The following is a 19839-nucleotide window of genomic DNA, read 5'->3' as shown; positions in this document are numbered from 1 at the left end:
CCCAGTATTTGTAGGCAAATCCAATTGAATGACTTTGTGTCTAAGGACCACTGATTCCAGCGGAGTTGTCCTGGACTGTGAATCCGCAGTGACATTCCGTACTCCTGCCAGGTGAGTAGCTGACAGGTGCCAATGATGCCCTTCATTGCCAAACGAGAAGATTGCTATCATCATGTGATTTTATGTAGCTCGACTTGGAACTTCCTCTGTTTAGGCAGTGAACTATCACTGCACTGTCCAGGACTAGTCTGATATGAATATTCCTGGCCGAAGCTAGTCGTTTCAGGGTCAGGAAAATGGCCATTGCTTCTAAGATGTTGATATGGAACTGGCGGAATACTGTCGACCACGTTCCTTGAACCTTCCTGTACTGAGAATAGCCCCCTCATCCGCTCAGAGAGGCGTCCGTGTGGACTACTAGAGACAGCAGGGGAAATTGGAGCGGTACTGATTTGGAAAGACTCTTGACTGTCATCCATATACGAAGTCTTTTCCCTAGTATCAGCGGAATCAAGGAGATTTTGTCTCTGAGTCTGCTGTTGGCTCTTCTCCGCCATACCCGATTGATGTCCTGCATTCTGGCTTTCAATAAAAGATCTGTTATTGAAACAAACTGAAGAGAACCTAGGACTCTTTCTTGGGTACGACGAGACGCCTGTCTGTTCTTGAGAAATTGTCTCGTAGCTTTCGCTATCTCTTTGCACTTGGTTGGTGGAAGAGATAGTTTGTGTGCGGTTAGATCCCATTGAATTCCTAACCATTGAAAGCAAGATGCCGGAATGAAACGGGACTTTTCCTTGTTTTTCTGGAATCCCAGATACTCTAGAAATTTTATTACTTTGGCTGTTGCACTGAGACATTCTTTGTCGTTGGGGTCATCTAGGTAAGCTACTAGTGTAACTCCCTGAGCTCTTAGTTCCTGAACTACTGTCTCTCCTAGTTTGGTGAATATTCTGGGTGCTATATTGAGCCCGAATGGCATGACTCTGAACGAGTAAGCCTGTCTTCCTAGTTTGAAGCCTAGGTAGGGAGAAAAGTTTCTCGCTATCGGGACGTGATAATAAGCGTCTGTAAGATAGATAGAGGTGGTGACGACCCCACGGGGAAGTGAGGTCCGCACCTGCGAGACGGTTAGCATGCGGAACTTGTCGCATTGAATGTATGAGTTGAGATGGGACAAGTCCAGAATCACTCTTCGTTTGTCCGTGTCCTTCTTTGGCACGGTGAACAAACGTCCCCTGAAATTTCAGGTGTCTGACTCTCTTTATTGCCCTCTTTTGAAGAGTAGGTCTTTGGCATAGTTCTAGGAGGTCTGTCGTTGGAATTTGGTGAATCTGACTGGTGGAGGAGGCCCTTTAATCCATCTCCACCCCAGACTTTTTGATACAATACTGTGGGCCCACGGACTGAAGGTCCAATGGTCCGTCCCGGAAGAGGTACAATCTCCCGCCTACCTGGAGAGGCTCATAGATTGGATGAGGTCTTACTTTCTCTGCCTCCTCTGCCTCTGGAGGGAGTTCTGGAGCCAGCTCTGTACCGGTAAGCACCTCTTGCTCTGCTTCCTCTTGCATTCCGGTTATAGCCTCGAAACACCCCTTGTGCTTCAAACGAAGCATTGAAGGCCCCGGGGACGTCACGAAAACAGCAGCCAAACTCGAGGACTGTTGAGTTGGTTGACTCTGCAGCAACACCAATTGTTGCTGTGGTTATGCTTTAGAGGTCGAAGATTGACCAATCTGGGAGACGGGGACTGCCTGAATCACCGTCTGTGTCTGAGGAGCCTGGAAAGACTGATACTTCCTGACCCTCTTCCTACCTTTTGGCTGCTGTCCGGAGGTCTCATAAAACTTCCTTTATGAAGGAAGACCCCAGCGGACACAAAGGTTCTGATTAGCCCTACGTTACGAAAGAGGACACTCTAGAACCTAACCTAACCCTCCAAAATCGAACGTATCGACCTGGTCAGGTTTAGAACGAGGTCTAGCAACCTACATTTACGTAACAGAGAGGAAACTCTCTAGTGATGGAAACACCCTCCAAAACCAAAATATCGGTCTGGTCAGGTAGCCAGGACTAGTACCAACTATGGGTATCGAGTAGCACTCTCAAACTCCTAGCCTACCTTCCAAAATCTCATCGATCTGGTCAGGTAGGCTAAGGTTGGTAATTTGTGTGGGACTTCCAAACTAACCTCATCATAATAAAATTAGTATACCAATATAATATTAAAACAAGATAATACAAAATTACCCACATACACACATGCATGGAGCATATCGGATGGAAGAGGGCTTTCCTTTACCTCCAAAATAATAACTGGCGAAGTACTAGGCTAGCCTAGCTCGCTTCCAACACACTACTCACGCATTAAAATGAAATAAAACCACACTTTCGTGAGGGAACCAAATCGCTCATGAAGGACGATGACTAACGAGGGAAACACTCTAATAAGGCCAAAAATGTAAAGGTTGAACCGTAATACATAAGCCTATCGATACCCAACAGCAAAAATGATGTTATTATGATATAACAAAGTTTCATGTATACTTACCTGGCAGGTATATATATAGCTATATTCTCTGTTCGCACTGGCAGAATTTTCAAAACTCGCGGCAACCGCTAGATCACTGGTAGTTCAGGTGATCGCCACCTCCCCGCTCCCGTGGCGCTGGTGCTCGGAATCATTCCCATTTTCGTCAGATTTTTCTCTGAACCCTGTCTCCTGAGGGGAGGTGGGTGGGAATTTAATTATATATACCTGCCAGGTAGTATACAGAAACTTTGTTTATATCAAATAATAACATCAATTTTCATGTATGACACTTACCTGGCAAAGGTATATATATAGCTGATTGACACATTTGGAGGTGGTCAAAGACAGCAACATTGTAAGAGTTTTAAAATTTAAAATTCAAAATACTCTTAGATTCCTTACCTGCTAAGGTAGCTGACTTCAGCATTCCTGCCTCTTTAGCCTGCTAAACCTTAGTAGCTTCCAACTAGGACGTGACCTATTAGTTGATGAAGCTAAATACAAGGGTCTGACAACTGGACAGGACCAATTTGTTGACAGGAAACCCTAGCCCTCTCTTACCACGGGCATTCATGCTAGGATAAGTTATACCACCTGAACCACACACAAAACTAACCTAACACACTACACTTCACAGACTGAAGAGGAAATAACCCTCTCAGACAACCATAAAAACAACACCACTTCATTAAAATACCTAGCATGTTAGTAAGTTATGGGGTGGAAAATCCTTTGCCCAATACTGCTCCTGAGGATACATATGGACCCAACGTTGACAATTGTCAAACGTTGTTTTGACGTTTCTAAGGTAATGACTTGCAAACACTGAAATTAGTCCTCCAAAACAAAACGTCGTTTCAATGATATCTTTGAGGGCCATATTCTTTTTAAAAGCCAAGGAAGTAGCTACTGCTCTCACTTCGTGCGCCTTAACCTTAAGGATGCCGAAATTTTCTTCTTGGCATAACATATGAGATTCTTTAATTAGTTCCCTAATAAGGAAAAAGGCAATAGCATTTTTGGTCATTGCTCTGCTAGGATCCTTCACAGAGCACCACAGTGATTCTGAAGTTCCTCTAATCTTACTGGTTTTCTCCATATAATAGCGTAATGCCCTTACTGGACAAAGAACTCTCTCTTGTTCCTGTCCTACTAAATCTGAAAGACCCATAATTTCAAAAGACCTTGGCCATGGATGAGCTGGATTCTCGTTCTTGGCCAAGAACCCCTCCTGAAACAAATGAGCAAACCGCTTTGTCATGTTTCCAGCCAATTATGTTTTGCTAATTGCTTGCAGCTCACATCACCCTTTTAGCTGTGGCCAAGGCCACCAAAAAGATGGTCTTTTCGAGATATCTCTCAACAAGGCTTGATCCATCGGTTCGAACTTACTAGTTCCTAAAAATTTCAGGACCACATCGAGATTCCAGGAAGGCGCTCTGTATTGGAGCTCCTTCCTTGTTCAAAGGACCTTATGAGGTCTCTCAGATCTAGATTATTTGAATATCTAAACCTCTATGTCTAAATACTGAGGCCAACATACTCCGATACCCTTTAATCGTCTGAGTTTGACAATTTATTTCCTTCTTTAAGTATAAAAGGAAGTCGGCAATTTGGGTCACAGAGGTACTGGATGAAGAAATCTTCCGACTCTTGCACCACTTGCGAAAGATTTCCCACTTCGCCTGGTACACCTTAATAGTAGAGGCTCTTTCTAGCTCCGGCCACCGCTCTGGCCGCCTCTCTAGAAAACCCCCCTCGCTCTGACAAGTCTTTCGATAGTCTTGAACGCAGTCAGACACCCAGAGCGAGGGTGTTCTTGTGGTACCTGTTTGAAGTGAGGCTGTTTTGAGTAGATCTACTCTTGCTGGAAGTGTCCCCCCCCCTTTGGTACATCTATTGTCCATTCCAGTACCTCTGTGAACCCAATTCCCTCTCGGGCCGGCCAGTATGGAGCTATGAGAGTCATTCTTGTCCCTTGACTCTCCCTGAATTTTCTTCAAAACCTTTCCTAATATCTTGAACGGGGGAAAGGCGTAGACGTCTAGCCCCGTCCAATCTAGAAGAAAGGCGCTCTACTGCGACTGCTTGACGGTCTGGGACTGGAGAGCAATAAGTCGTCAATCTCTTTGTCATTGCTGTCGCAAACAAGTCCACCACTGGGCGACCCCAATAATTTCCACAGACTCTGGCATACTTCTAAATGAAGAGTCCATTCTGTTGATAGAAGTTGACCTTCCCTGCTCAACAGGTCCGCTCTCACATTCTTCTCCCCTTGAATGAATCTGGTGAGAAGGGTTACGTTTTCCTTCTCTGCCCAAAGAAGGATCTCCTCCGCCAACTTGCAAAGAGAGATTGAATGTGTCCCTCCTTGTTTGCGGATGTACGCCAGAGCTGTGGTATTGTCCGCGTTGACTTGCACCACCTTGTTGCGAATCACAGCGTTGAACTCTTTCAAAGCCAGAAAAAATCGCCATCAGTTCCTTCCTGTTTATATGCCAAGCCGCTTCCTCCTTGCTCCAACGACCTGAAACTTCTTGATGTCCGAGAGTCGCTCCCCAGCCTGCGTCCGACGCGTCTGAGAACAATACATGGTCTGGGTTCTTTTGCTGGAGAGACGCTCCCTTCGCTAACTTCCCCGGAGTTAGCCACCACCGCAATTCCTCTTTGATCTTGTGAGGAATTCGAAACAGGAAGGAATCTGGTTGCGATTTTCTTGGCCAGACTTGGTTCAAAATATTTGTAGGGGTCTCATGTGAAGCCTTCCTAGAGAAACGAACCGTTCCAGGGACGAGAGGGTCCCCAGTAAGCTCATCCACTCTCGTGCTGAACATTGTTCTTTCTCTAGAAAGGCTTGAACTTTCCGGATGCACTGCTCTTGTCTGTTGGGAGACGAAAACCCGAAAAGTCACTGAGGAGATTCAGAATCCCCAAATAAACTAGCTCCTGACGGGGGTCATATTCGACTTTTCTAAGTTCACCATCAACCCTAACTCTTTCGTTAATGTTAACGTCATTTCTAAGTCCTCCAGACATTGCTTTTCCTTGATTGGGCTCTTATGAGCCAATCGTCCAGGTATGAGACAACCTCTTATTCCTAGAATGTGTAGCCACTTCGCCACGCTCGCCATCACTCTTGTAAAAACTTGTGGGCTGTGCACAGTCCAAAGCAGAGGGCTTTGAACTGAAAGACCCCTGTTCTGGATCACAAATCTCAGGTACTTCCTGGATCCTGCATGAATTGGGATAATGAAAAATATGCGTCTTGAAGGTCCAGGGTAACCATCCAGTCCCCTGGACGAAACCAACCCCGCTGCCAGTTACTGAATCGGTCGTCTCCATCGTAAATTTTGTTCTTCTCCACCTAATAAGTTGAAGTTGACTTACGTCCAGTACTGGTCTCCATCCCCCCGAGGATTTCGCTACTAAAAAACAGCCGGTTGTAAAATCCCGGAGATAAGTTGATCCAGAACAGGTTCTATTGCTCCTTTCTTGAGCATAGAAAGAACTTGTTCTTGTAGTGCTTCTTGTTTCCCTGGATCGCTGTAGTGAGCTCCAAGCTCTCTTGGCGAAGTCCGCAAGAGTGGTCTCTTCAGAAAAGGGATCTTGTAACCTTCTTTGGCTACCTTGACGACCCAAGGATCTGCTCCCTTTTCTTGCCAAATCTCCCAAAACTTCTGGAGTCTGGCACCTACTGATGTCTGAAGGGACTTGTTGTTCATTGTTTACTACTGGGTTTCGAACCCCTCCCCTTGGACGGAGCTCTTCTTGCTCTGAAGGCAGGACGAGAAAAGGACTTGCCTCGAAAGGGCTGACTAGCTTGTCTTGATTCCTTAGGCGTCTTCTTAACCACCTTGTTGGGTAAAAATTTCCTTACCGAAGAAGTTAACAGATCCTGCGTCACCTTCTGAGTTAGGGAAAGCGAAATATCCTTGATAATATCCGCAGGAAACAATTGATCCGAAAGTGGTGGGGAATAAACCAATTCGGATTTCTGGGCGTTAGAAACGCCCTTTTAGCAGCAAAAGAGCATAGGAGTGACCTTTCTTTAAAACTCCTGCCCCCCCGGTGAAAAGAGATGCTAATTCATTCTGCAGCCATCCCTTGAAGGCTTTGTCCATGCAGGACATAATACTGCTTGGGAGTTGAGAAGAACCGTTGATTCATTATTTTCCACTGTTCGTCCAGAGCCCCCAAGGACCAATCAAGAAAATTGAAAACCTCGAAGGTCCGGAAAATCCCTTTCAAGAGATGATCTAATTCTGATGGAGACCACCACACTTTAGCCGAATTCAAGGCATGTCTGCGGGAACTGTCAACAATGTTGGAAAATCCCCCTGGGAGGAGCAGGAACTCCCAGGCCGAGATTTTTCCCACCCCCGTCGCATACCAAATTCCGGACTTCGATGCCAATTTGGCAGGAGGGAAAGAGAACACAGTCTTGCCCGCTTCCCTCTTTTCCTTCAACCACGTATCAATTGTTCGTTGAAGAGCCTTCTTAGCCGTAATCGAAAACTTCATCTTCAAAAACGAGGACTTCTTCGGAGTTTTATTCTTGGAGAATTGAGAAAGGGGTGGATGTCGGAGCTGCAGGCTGAAAATCCCCTTCAAAAGTGAAAGAAGGCAATTCGTTAATTCTTATAGTCTGAAGAAGGTGCTTCACCCTCTTTTTCTTCCTCAGATTCTAAGTCTTCTATTTCCTCTTCTGCCGAAGACACATCCTGTAAACCAAGGTCTTGCTGCAGAAAATCTTCTCCAACCTCGCCGGGGAAGAAAACCGGCTCCTGCCGCCTGCGTCCTGCGTCCTTCTGAGCTCCGAGGTTGCGTCCTGCGTCCTGTTCCGGAAGCTTGCGTCCTGCGTCCTGCTCCGGAAACTTGCGTCCTGCTTCCTGTTTCTCGTAACTTGCGTCCTGCGTCCTGCTCCCGTAACTTGCGTACTACCCGAGACTCCGAAGCGTGATGAGAAGGAGGCAAACCATCATGCGTCCTTTTAGATGACTTGACGGGGAGAGATGCGTCCTTACGCCTCGTAGGAGGATGTTCCGATGTTCCCCACGATTTAACTAAATCGGCTAACCTTCCTTGCATCTCTTCAAGGAAGTTCCTAGTCTCTGTTTCCTGGCGGGAAGTCTGAGCAAGCGGAGAACGACGACGAGAAGGATCATCAAAACGAGAAACTCGATCTTGAGCTCTACGATAAGGAGAAGATATCGGAGAGACTGCTCCGTATTCAGAAGGAGGGCTCCTATCCAGAGAACCGTCGTATACATGAGGTCTTGCGTCTTGTCTTGACTTAAAGGATCTCCTCCTTTTAATCGGAACCACCTCTTCCTCATCACTAGAAGAGAAAATCTCGGGACTACTCCACCGTTCTTGAGGGTAACGCTCATCTTGAGAAGACGTAGGTCTATGCGTCCTCTTCAGAGGACGCGAAAACTTCCGCATAACGTCCATACTTGCCTGACGCAGCACTATCTGTAGAGGAAACACTTCCAGTGTCGCCTTTTCTATGACGCACTGCTGCAGCCTGGGACGCAACAGGACTGCCTGAAGGGACGACTGATCGTAAGGGAACCCCTCTCGCCTCCCTTCGACTGTCGACAATGCCTTCTCCCTTGGGTCTGGGAGCTTGGCAGAGGCCTAGGTCTAGGAGCACGAGTGAGACGATCAGCCGCCCCTCCACTACACTGACACTTTCAAACGTACCCACTTTGTCTGTAAGACGCTGAATCTGATCGCCCATTGACGCAAGGGCGGCAAACACTTTCACATAATTAGTATCCTCAGAAACAGCAGCAGGCGCAGGAGAGACCTGAGGAGAAGGATTAACAACTTCTACTTGGGAAGAAGGGGGAGAAATAACAGAAGTATTCAAGGCCTTACTAGAAGATCCTGACCTCTCACTCCGAGACACCGATCTTCTTACTCTATCCTTTTCTAGTCTCTCAACATATTTTGTGAAAGTCTTCCACTCCTTCTCATTTAAACTTTCACACTCATTACATCTATTATCCAAGTACACAAAACCTCTCTACACTTCTTACATACTGTGTGAGGGTCTACCGAAGCTTTCGGCAGTCTCACCTTGCACCCTTCTTTCATGCACACTCGAAATACTATACCAGAATCAGACATTATAATAACTTCCAATCGCGATTGCCAATCCAACTTTCCCAATACGATACCCAATAAACCATCCAAGTACAGCGAAAGTCAGCTAACGAGTTTCGAATTCTAGCAGGGAACCAACAACGATGTTGCCGGTTCAGTGGCAGAAAAAAATCTGACGAAAATGGGAATGATTCCGAGCACCAGCGCCACGGGAGCGGGGTGGCGATCACCTGAACTACCAGTGATCTAGCGGTTGCCGCGAGTTTTGAAAATTCTGCCAGTGCGAACAGAGAATATAGCTATATATATACCTGCCAGGTAAGTGTCATACATGAAATGGTAAAATTTCACAACAACAGTAGCCCTTACTGTGATGTGCAATAGTGGTGAATTTAAGATAATCATCGAAAAAATAAAAATTAAAAAATATAAATTGAGAAGACTGAGAAACACAGTACCTAATGTGAACATGCCGGTTCCCTGGATGAGGGTTCCTTCCACATACGTAACATGTAATCATCTCAACTAACAACTTCTCAAATAAGGACAAACTGTTGTCTAACCGCGTTCAAAGTCAATAAAATTATACTCAACTTAGATGAAGATGCTTCTTGAAGATAAGAAGACATATTAACACAATAATTAAACCAAATTATTGAAAAGGATCACAGCGAAAAATAAACCTGTTCGCGTAGCGAGTGCTATGAGGAATGAAGTTTCTTGGCAGAGGTAGCGGTGGCAAGCGGAAGGTGGTCGTTGTAATGGCACCTCTCTGGCGGGGGATTTTGAGAGAGGTGAAAGATATTGGGTAAAGTATCTGTGATAAGTGGTTTCCACTCGCCCCTGTTGCTATACCAACACCCTTTGGGGGTGATCGATCCAGAGGTAATAACTCTAGCATTCCATTGGCTTTTTTCTCTGGTATATTTAGCATTTATTTATACCTAGAAATGAGTGCTATAGGTACATTTCACTGGGCGACACAGGTCAATCCCAGAGAGTACCAATTAAAGACAATGCAAGGGAGGGCTGCCCCAAAATACAAATAACACAGCATAAAGAAATAAATAAATGCAGCACAAAACTGAGACTAGTACTTTGCATATAATAAACATAGGTGGCAAGGTGATAGAAATATATCTAACAAATGGTATAAAGTACTGTACTACATAGGAAAATTCTTGGATATATATGAATTACATACAACACTGATTACAGGTGAAACTTACACAAGTACAAGAGCAGAAAATATGACAAATTTTTAATCTATTTGTATTTTTCATAGCTGACAAACATTCAGTCTCAACAACAGGATAATCTTCTAGTGACAGAAATCTGTGGCATCTGGCAACTCATGCGTATACGAGATGGAAGCTGGTCACTGACCAGGCTTAGAGCCTCATGACGTGTCAGTCTTTCTTTGACTGCCTTGGAGAGTGGTTGCTCGCTTTTGTGCTCTCCTTCCCATCTGGTTTCTTTGTTAGCCTATGATTTACTTGTGCTTTGCTTTCAGCATATGTGTGTGTGTGTGCCTGCTTGTCTTTTATCGTGAATTCCGCCAAGAGTTCTAGACCCCATCAACACTTGTGTCCATGCATTCCAGGATTTCCATGTTCGAGGTTTTTGGCATCTTCCATTACTGACACCCATACCACTTGCAGTAGGTGCCGTTCCAAGTTTTGTACTATCACTAACCCTTGCCAAAATGTTGTTTCTGGTCTGTGTCGCAGTGGAAGGCTTTGTATAAGAAGAGGGAGTACTGTAAGGTATTGACTTGTCCTTCTTGACAAGGTTTCTCACCTCCCCGAGTGGACAATTCGGCATCCCCTTCTTCCAGAATTTCTTCTCTCTGCTACTTTTGATGCTCTGTCTCCCTTTTCTTCCACTGATTTGTCTTTGGAAGTATCGGGAGTTGCACAGGATGATTGTGTGTAAAACACTGCCCCCTCTCATAGGAGGTAATCTCCCTCCTGGGAGAGAGGAGGCGACTCCATATTCTTCTTTGTTTTTCAGATACGGAATCACACAAGATGGTGGCTGTTTAGATCTCCCTAGGCTTACGGGGTTCCCCCTCCTCCAGGTCTCCACTACTTAGGCTCTCATGTGTTACCACCTTGCAAGACGCCATCAACAACTATGATGCATCCTAGGTGTCTAATGCAACGAAGGTCACACTGTATACTGAATTACCAAGGATAAGTGAAAAAGGTGAAATATTTGGAAATTAATAAATGAAAAGAGCAAAGAAGTAATGAATGGTTTTAAGTGAATGCTGCTGAGATTACCAGCAAAGGACACTTAGGAAACTCTCACAGAGCTGTTTTAGTACTACAGACTCACAAAAGTAAATAGAGTGGTTGGTTCCAACAGTGAGATGTGGACAATAGCCCGATTACCACCCAGATGTGGGCATTATATAATTGATGGGGTTTGTGATGAAACAAATTAATTTTAAATGAAAAGCATATTTTTTAAAAATAATAAAGCAATACTTGAAAGCATGGGAGGCCTGTGAACAGAGCCATTTCATCATTTATGAGACCTGAGAGTTGAAAGTAATAATAATAAACATTTATATTAATTAAAAAACAAAAAAAAATTTATATAAGACAAAGTTTATATTACAAATAACTTGTTACAATAACCTGAATAAAACCACCATCATGCGCCAAGATGTATTCATTAACCACATATTGCTTGAAGCACTGAAAATTTTTACCTGTTGATTTGCCTTGTTTCAGCTTTAGTTTGAATTCTTCTATGTTCAAACTGAGGGCCCCATTAAAAATTCTACACATATGGTGTGGCCAGGGATGACAATCATAAGAGTTCTTTCTACATTAGTAATTAAAAGCATCATATCTCTCATAATTTGGAACATTACCTTATTGGATGGTCTGCACAACTCTTGGGCCGTTCCATCACAGAGACCCATTTATCGTCATATGAAAAAAGTGTCAAGTCAAGGTATGGAGAAGCAGAAAATGACTGAGCTGAAATTGGTAATTGGCTTAAAAGCCTTTTTGTGGCCTCAGTAACTCACCACCTTCTCGCACTAATTATGGTCTTCTTGAATCTTTTGTGGTTAAGTCTGAAAAAGAAAATCTTATTTTACATTGAAGTTTTACCTCTTCCTTATTGCACTGAATGACAAAAAGTAAGCCTTGAACACCAGTGAGAAATAAATAAAGAAGTTGTTTCCTTCCTAAGTGAGAGTCAAACGCATGTACTGTGTTATTAACTGTTTGACACACTGTGCTTTATTGTGAGATGGCTGTATTCCGGTAGTAAAATAATGTATCCAAATTCAACAGATATATGTGTATATTTAATCTATTTCAACAAGTAATAGAATAGTGGTTATTTCTGTCACTTGAGAATTCATTCATGTTATGTACTGTTAAGGATTTATACAACAATAAAGAATAATCAAAATCATCAAAATAATAACTACGGCTGTTTCTACATAGGCCTATACTGTTTCTCTCTGGATAAACTAATCCTTTATAATAACTACAGTGTTCTCGAGATCTGTTTCTATCACCTGTTTCTGGTTACTTGGTACATGACAGGTTTCATATTTCAAACAAAAGGATTTTATTTGTTTGGAAATTTAACAAAAAGTTTTTTTAACAGTGGAAAAAAGAAATTTCCCCCTTGTCCCCTTCTTATTTGTTTTTTGTTTTGCCCCAAAAATTTTTTTCCCCTTAAAAATGTTGTAAAGGCCATTATGTATAGGAGCTCTTTAATATAAATATAATATAAATAAATATATATATATATCTATATATATATATAATATTATATATTATATATATATATATATTATATATATATATATATAGATATATATATATATATATCTATATATATATATATATATATATATATATGTGTGTGTGTGTTGTGTGTGTGTGCTAACTTTTGAAATACAGTAGCTCCTTTCTTGTACAAAACCTCAACTTACCAGATTCCTAAACTTATCTGCTACATTATTACAATGGTTATTTGCTCTTTCACAATATAATGCATACTGTAAAATATCACTTAAGTGAATGCTAGGTGCAAATTACAGTTAACCTCAGACTAATAATGACATAAGAATACTGTTAGTTTTGGGATATCTTTAGAGGTGAGGTATTAAGTATGATCACAATCTTTGTTACTTATATCAGATTTTGCTGCTAATCAGAAGGTCGGACCCCAAAGCCATCTGCAAAGTTGAGGGGTCACTACAATACAATGTAGAACCAAAGCACAAAGGACAATCATTCTGCTCAGTCCTTATACTTTCTTCTATCTTGAGTGGGGTTCAAAATTTGCTTGTTTTAAAGTCTGTCTCATGATTTTAGAATGCTATATAATTTGCTGAAAAAAGAAATTAAATTACTAAAAAATCCTGAACTAACCTGGCCCATGTATTGTTGGATGGGGAGCAAGTAAACTGGGACTCACAGCTAAGTCTTGCATTACGGAAGAAATCTGCCATCTTTTCAAATAAACTCCAAGAGCTCTGAGGATGTGTTTTCATATACTGCTATAATCTCTGTTGTAATCATGTTGTAGACTACAAAGAATGAAGGCTGGCCATTTGGTTCAGCAGTTCGTAAAGTTACCACTTCTTCAGATGCATACTAAAAAAGAAATCTAATATAAATACAGAATATTGCCTTTATAAAATGTTCCATGAACTTTGTTCAACATTTCACATGAAAAATTTCATTTTAAGGTAATCAAATTCCATATAAAGGTTCAATACAGATGTTTATTTAAGAATTCATGAAGCATACATGATGCTGCTAGCTAGCCAGCAGATGGCTTAAATTTTAAATCAGGAAGAATGTATAACACAGGGAAGTTTTGCACTTACTGGTACTGTATTCCTGAACAGGTAAATTATAACAAACTTTTAAGATTCTTCAGACTCACAGAACCATACCTTAATAACTAAATGAGCATCATCAAGAAGCTGCATCTTCCACATTCTCAATAAAAAAAGATGGTCGAAGTAATGGAAATATTCCCTCAATGCGCGTGGGTTGCCCTCTTTTTTGCTTAAGGCCTCTGCACGGCGATATAAAAACACTAACAACCTAAAAAGAGAGAGAGTCTTCATTGCAAGCCCATCACTTTTCATCAATCAGTCATACCTTCACTGTATGCAGGTAGGATTTAAAAATACCGAATATCAGGTTGCTGACATGCAGAATTTACCAAAGGTGGGTTTAGAGCCAATGCAAAGATATTTGAACTGTTAGCACATTAGGAATACATCTCCAAAGGACCTTAAACTTTGGAAAGTTAGATTCACATTCTTTGAGCTCTATGATAGGAACAGAACTAGCGGTATCATCTTCTTAAGCCTATTCCTCTATCATTCATTTATTATGGCATCATACAAGACTGATATAATGGTAAGCAATGTCTTCTGCTATTTTTGTTGTCACAGAATACTCTAATGCATTATAGGACTCTAAATTCATCTTTTTCCCTGATGAAAAAAAAAGGAAAACTGATTTCCATACCTAGTGCATACAAATAAACTTTCTGGTTGTTCTTACTCTGGGTCTATATTACTCAACTCAACACTTTTTTTTTTTTTTAATTCCTAGCGCCATATACTCAATTTCTCTCCTAATTTCAGATGAATGTACAGTCAAACCTCAGTTTTCCTACCCCTCTCTTTTTGAATGTTTCAGTTTTCATATAGTTTTTTTAATGAAATTTTGTTTCGGTTATCATATGTTTCCTCTGTTTTCGTACACTCGGAAAGCTCCATTTGGGGCCCAGCACGTGACTGAGCCCCATATCAACACGTGTTTGTTGTTTTGTGCTAATTTTGCCATTAAAACTCATTGCAAAGAAACCATCATGGGGCCAAAGAAAGTTGTAAGTGCCAGCCCTTTGGTAAAAAAGACCAGAAATATGATTGAATTCAAGAAATAACTTGTAGTGACGTATGAAAGGGGTGCACATGTACCTGATCTCGCTAGGATGTACGGCAAGTCAGTGTCAACAATTAGCTCTATCCTAGCAAAAAAAAAAAATGAAATCAAGTCAGTTGTTGTTGCGAAAGGGGTCACATCATTATCGAAACACAGATCGCAATTAGTGGAAGATGTTGAGGAACTGTTGCTGGTGTGGATGAATGAAAAACAGTTAGTGGGGGATAATGTGTTTGAAGCGCTCATTTGTAAGAAAGCTAGGATGTTGCCTGCTGATTTAAGTAAGAAAATGCCAACAACAAGTGCTGCTCTTAGTGATTTCAAGGCCAGCAAAGGCTGGTTTGAAAAACTTGAAAAGTGTACAGGCATACATAGTATCGTATGGCACGGGAAGGCTGCGAGTTTGGATAAACATGCCACCAAAGACTTCATTGATGATTTAAGAAAGTATCTTGAGGCTGAAGGATTCCTCCCTCAACAGGTCTTCAATTGTGATTAGACAGGCATGTTTGGAAAAAGATGCCCAAGCGGACCTACATCAGCCAGGAGGAAAGTTCATTGCCAGGGCACAAGCCTATGAAGGATAGACTAACACTCTTGGTCTATGGAAACGCCAGTGGGGATTTCAAAGTGAAGCCCCTACTTGTGTATCACTCTGATACTCCCCGAGTGTTCAAGAAAAACAATGTGATCAAAAATAAATTGCCTGTGATGTGGAAAGCCAATAAGAAGGCATGGGTCACGAGGTAAATTTTCATTGAGTAGGTCAATGAAGTGTTTGGCATGTGTGAAAAAATACCTGCAAGAAAATCAACTGCCCCTCAAGTACCTCCTGATAATGGACAATGCTCCTGCACATCCTACTTGCTTGGAAGATCAGTTGCTGGATGAATTTAAAATCATCAGAGTGAAGTTCTTGCCCTCTAATACCATTCCTCTCATTCAGCCCATGGACCAACAGATCATTTCAAACTTCAAGAAACTCTACACCAAGGCACTGTTTCAAAGGTGCTTTGAAGTGACCTCAGACACTGTATTGACCCAAAGAGAGTTCCAGAAGAATCACTTCAATATCTTCAACTGCATAAGCCTTATATATAAGGCATGGCAGGGAGTGACTTCCAGGACAATTAACTCTGCTTGGAGAAAATTGTGGCCAGAGTATTACCTCGAGAAGGATTTCGAAGGGTTTGAGGCTGACCCAACGACACTACACCTGTTGTGGAATCTATTGTGTCTCTGGGGAAGTCCATGGGCTTGGGATGTGAGTGGTGAGGATGTGGAAGAGTTAGTGGATGCCCACAGGGAAGAGCTAACCATTGAGGAGCTGAAAGACCTACAGCAGGAACAGCAACAGACGGCAGATGAGGAATCTGAGTAAGAGGAGGAAGAGAGAGGGGATACTGTGCCTACCTCAGTGATTAAGAAATGTTTGCAAAGTGGCGTGATGTCAAAAATTCTGTTGAGGCATTTTAGGCAGATATTGAGGAGACGTCAGAAACTATGTCACAGGACAGTTTTGTTATTTGACAGGGGTCCAGTGACTCTCAAGCTGGTCCTAGAGCTAGTAAAAAACGAAGTAGGGAAGTAACCTCAGACAGTGGCACTAAAAAATGTAGAGAAGTAACCCCAGACACGTTCTTGATGCCTGAAGTCCTTCTGGAGGGGGATCCCCCTTCCAAACAGTAACCTCTCCTCCTCCCTCTCCCCTCCTCTCCGTCTTTCGTACGCTAACAAGAGTCTTCCATAAAGTTAAGAGTGATGTTAAAAGTTCATTATTCATTTATATTTCTCATTGTTTTCTGTAGTATGTAAAACAATGTTAATTCCTGGTAAAATGTATTTTTTGTGAATATTTTTGGGGGCCTGGAACGCATTAATACTATTACATTATTCTTTATAAGAATTATTGTTTCGGTTTTCATATGCTTCGGATATTGTTGGAGGTTCTGGAATGGATTATGTACGAAAACCATGGTCCCACTGTAGATCCTTAGTGCAACTCAATCCACCCTGTCTGAACTGCAAAAATCACTGACTTGCAGAACAGATAGTGGGCTATGAGTGATGGCATTAATGAAAGTGAATCCGAGTACATAATGTCATTAATCAAAGTGAAGTTAGCTAAAAATTAGATGTGAGGATGGAAGAAAGGTGTTCTTAATAGGAGACCAAGCTACCTACCTAAGATCAAAGAAAAGAATTTACTTACCTATGCTTTAAGCAGTTTATAACAATCTCTCGATTATGCTGGTAATTACGTTCCATTCTGTCTGGGCAAACAGTGGCCAATATGTAGTCATCATCTTCGTAACAAATCCTTCCAATGGTACGAACATCTAAAAATGTTCCATTGGGGGTAATCTGTAAGGATTAAAAATAAAAATAAACTTTTTTCCAAACATATCTCATAATAAACCAAAGAAACAGAATCCATAACTGAATGAAATAATCTTATGTAATTCTAAACCTTGACAAAAAGAAATTTAGAAAAAGCAATGAGCCATCATTTTAAAAGGTAACCACACCAAGTTGCTATAATTATTATCATTAATACACATTTCTAAATTCTCCCAAGGTTGAGCTGAAGGATCATATTTTGATGAGGAGTGTTAACTGAAGCAAGATAGAGTCATTATAGAAGCTGGACAGCTAGGTGAAGAGACCAAACTGAAAAAATGAAAAGGACCCTTTGGCAATGTCCATAACTTATGCAAGAGACACTGTGATAGATATCAGTATGTATATGGTTACACCAAATGCCTCCTTATAATATGGCCAAAGAGGATCCTATCAGTGTTCTTTACCTAAAGCATTTTTGGATTAGTACTCTAAACTAATATGCAAAAGTAATAAAAATTTTTAAGGGGGCCAGCCGGCTAATGCCATTATTTAAGGACAGGACTTTAACATTCATACCACTTACTAAGGTGACTTGGGACCTCTCCAAACCGCATATGATTTTGGCCTCTGACCTTCGGTTTTGTGACGCCAGGGTAATTTATCCCGAAGATAACCATCTTTCATAATTCTATCTCCTCCCCTGATGCTTAATATTAAGACCTGGGATTACTACCATATATGGACCTGATGTAGGTCTCCCATCAAATGAAGAGTTTTTTCTAAAAATAATTTTTTTGCTCTATATGAATTTTTTCATTATGGTTAAAAAATGAAGAAAATTAAGAAAAAAGGATGAAACAAAAATTGCAAAAAAGGGCTTCATGTGATTGTTCCATAATGTCTCTCTAAGTTATATACCAAATTTCAATGCTATAGCTTTAAAACTAAGGGAGAAGATAGAATTTGAAGGTCAATAAGTATAGTTTTGAGATATGGGTGTTCAAAGTTTTTCTTGCATTTTACAAAGACAATTTTAATAAATCGTGATTATTATGAATTTTCAATTTCTTTTTGGGTATTAATAAACCAAAACTATGTTATTTATCATAATATAATCATAAATCAAGATCCCTTTGCTCATAGATTGGAGCCTGGGGCACTGCTTCAGGCGAGACAGGGCACTCCTTCCTACGTAAATCTCTCTCCTCCACTAACTCGGCTTATTAGAGCGAATTTTCTTCTTCTGTATTTTAGCGAGATGTTTTCCTTGTCTTTTCCTCTTTGGTGTGATGAAATTCTTGCCAAAACAAAGATAAACAAACGTAAAAGCAAGAGAATGTCAGAAGTGAAACTTGAATATGTACCCTCTATCATATTTCTGCTAACACTTTGTTTGACAATACGTAATTATCAAAATCTACGATAACAAAAGAAATATTGCATTTTCTGGTACGGATCAGTGTTTTTGGCTTGTTGAGTTACATTTACTAATCATCCTGTGACTACGAAAGTAAGAGGAATTTTGACTAAATGTTTCGTAACGCATTCTCCACTGCCATACGATGGTCCTTGAATTTTATCATGACTGCGTTTTTTGCCCTATACCCCTATATATAGGGGTACCGCCCTGCCCCCTTAAATGCTAACGGCACCCATAAATTCTACATTTGAACTTTAGTAGTTTGTCTTATATATTGACCACCTAGTATACCTATCTTACCTGTTGAAACATATTTCTCCCCCAAAGACAAAAGTATGAAAGTCGTAAAGGAATATTTTTTAAGCTTCTTTCAGATTTTGTTAAGGACTGATTTCTCAGCTTTGAAGCTATACTTGGTGCTGTAATAATAATAGTCATAAAGATTGCATTCCCAACTTTCCATAAATATTAAACAGAGTAACTGTATTTGAAAACTCACCTGAAATATATGGATTGTTTGATGCTGCACAGAGAGAACCGACAATGTTTGCCCATAGAGGTAAAGACCCTGATTGTGAGAAAGAAAAATTTTATCATGCTTGAATGTTCTGTAGTCACACAATTGGCCCATTTCCATGTCAATAATATGAAGCGTGTAATCCTCTAACGGAGAACGGGGGTTTGGTGTTACTGATTCATTGTTTCTGTAGAGGTCAAAGTGATCTATAATGTTGTTATCTTCTGGTGATGCAGATCCAACGATAACATACCTAAGAGAAAATTTTATAAACAATATTTTACTCAGAATCTCAAAAGAGAAAACATTCACATCAGATAAGAAAAAGTCTGATGTAACAGTTTGATGCATCTGTCCCTATACTGCATAAATTAACCCTCATCTAAACTTGGCATTCACTTCATCTCATAATATCAGTGAGTCATTTTCAACCAACCTACATGCAAAACATAGATACCAACCTTCCATCATCTGTGAACAGGCTACACTCACGATTCAACTGCTCTCCATTAGTTGCTACGTTCACAGTGTGCTTGAGTTTGAAGAATCGGTCAAAGATATTCTTACGAATCTCATGACTCTTGGCATCATTGTCTTTCAGAACATTTGTTCCCTGTAAATTCAAACTAGTATATTCATACCAACTTCTATTCATTAAATCACTAAATTTCACAGCTCTAGCTTCTGGTTTTTCTCATGAAGAAATTACTTTTCAAAACTGCCCATCCTACCAACTGAGACATGGGCCCAAGTAAGAATAGAAATTTAGCATGAATAATAACTGTATAACATCTCCGTTACTCTCCATGAGAGCTTACTCTTTAGTTGTCTTATAAAAGCTACATAAAAACCAATACTAGTACCAATCACATGAGAAGGGATTAGGAAAGTGTAACCAAAAATTAACACAATGGTTTTTTTTTTTTTTTTCATCTCTACGACACAATCAATTCAAAGTTTTGCGTTCACT

The 19839-nt window shown here is 41.0% G+C and overlaps 1 protein-coding gene across 1 annotated transcript; it reads right to left on the bottom strand.

Moving 5' to 3' along the window:
* Positions 1 to 13060: 13060 nt before the first annotated feature.
* LOC135224962 (DET1 homolog) lies at positions 13061 to 19539 on the bottom strand. Its single transcript, XM_064264269.1, has 5 exons — positions 19331 to 19539; positions 18852 to 19122; positions 16802 to 16953; positions 13584 to 13737; positions 13061 to 13278 (listed from the first exon to the last, which is right to left on the bottom strand). Exons 1-5 carry the CDS (start codon positions 19522 to 19524, stop codon positions 13138 to 13140), a joined length of 912 nt encoding a protein of 303 aa, XP_064120339.1. The 5' UTR covers positions 19525 to 19539; the 3' UTR covers positions 13061 to 13137.
* Between the last annotated feature and the right edge of the window lie 300 nt (positions 19540 to 19839).

The sequence above is a fragment of the Macrobrachium nipponense genome, chromosome 12 (assembly GCF_015104395.2).
Source record: "Macrobrachium nipponense isolate FS-2020 chromosome 12, ASM1510439v2, whole genome shotgun sequence".
NCBI lineage: Eukaryota > Metazoa > Arthropoda > Malacostraca > Decapoda > Palaemonidae > Macrobrachium > Macrobrachium nipponense.
Note: the sequence above shows the minus strand (reverse complement) of the source record. Positions and strands in the feature narration are given on the sequence as shown.

Bases quoted from the DNA above. Each gene is read 5' to 3' on its own strand.
- LOC135224962 (XM_064264269.1), bottom strand. From the start codon at position 19,524: ATGAATAGAAGTTGGTATGAATATACTAGTTTGAATTTACAGGGAACA. The intron at 19,123-19,330 runs GTTGGTATCTAT...ATTTTCTCTTAG, and splicing joins CTGTTCACAGATGATGGAAG to GTATGTTATCGTTGGATCTG. The intron at 13,279-13,583 runs GTATGGTTCTGT...TTTCTTTTTTAG, and splicing joins ATGCTCATTTAGTTATTAAG to TATGCATCTGAAGAAGTGGT.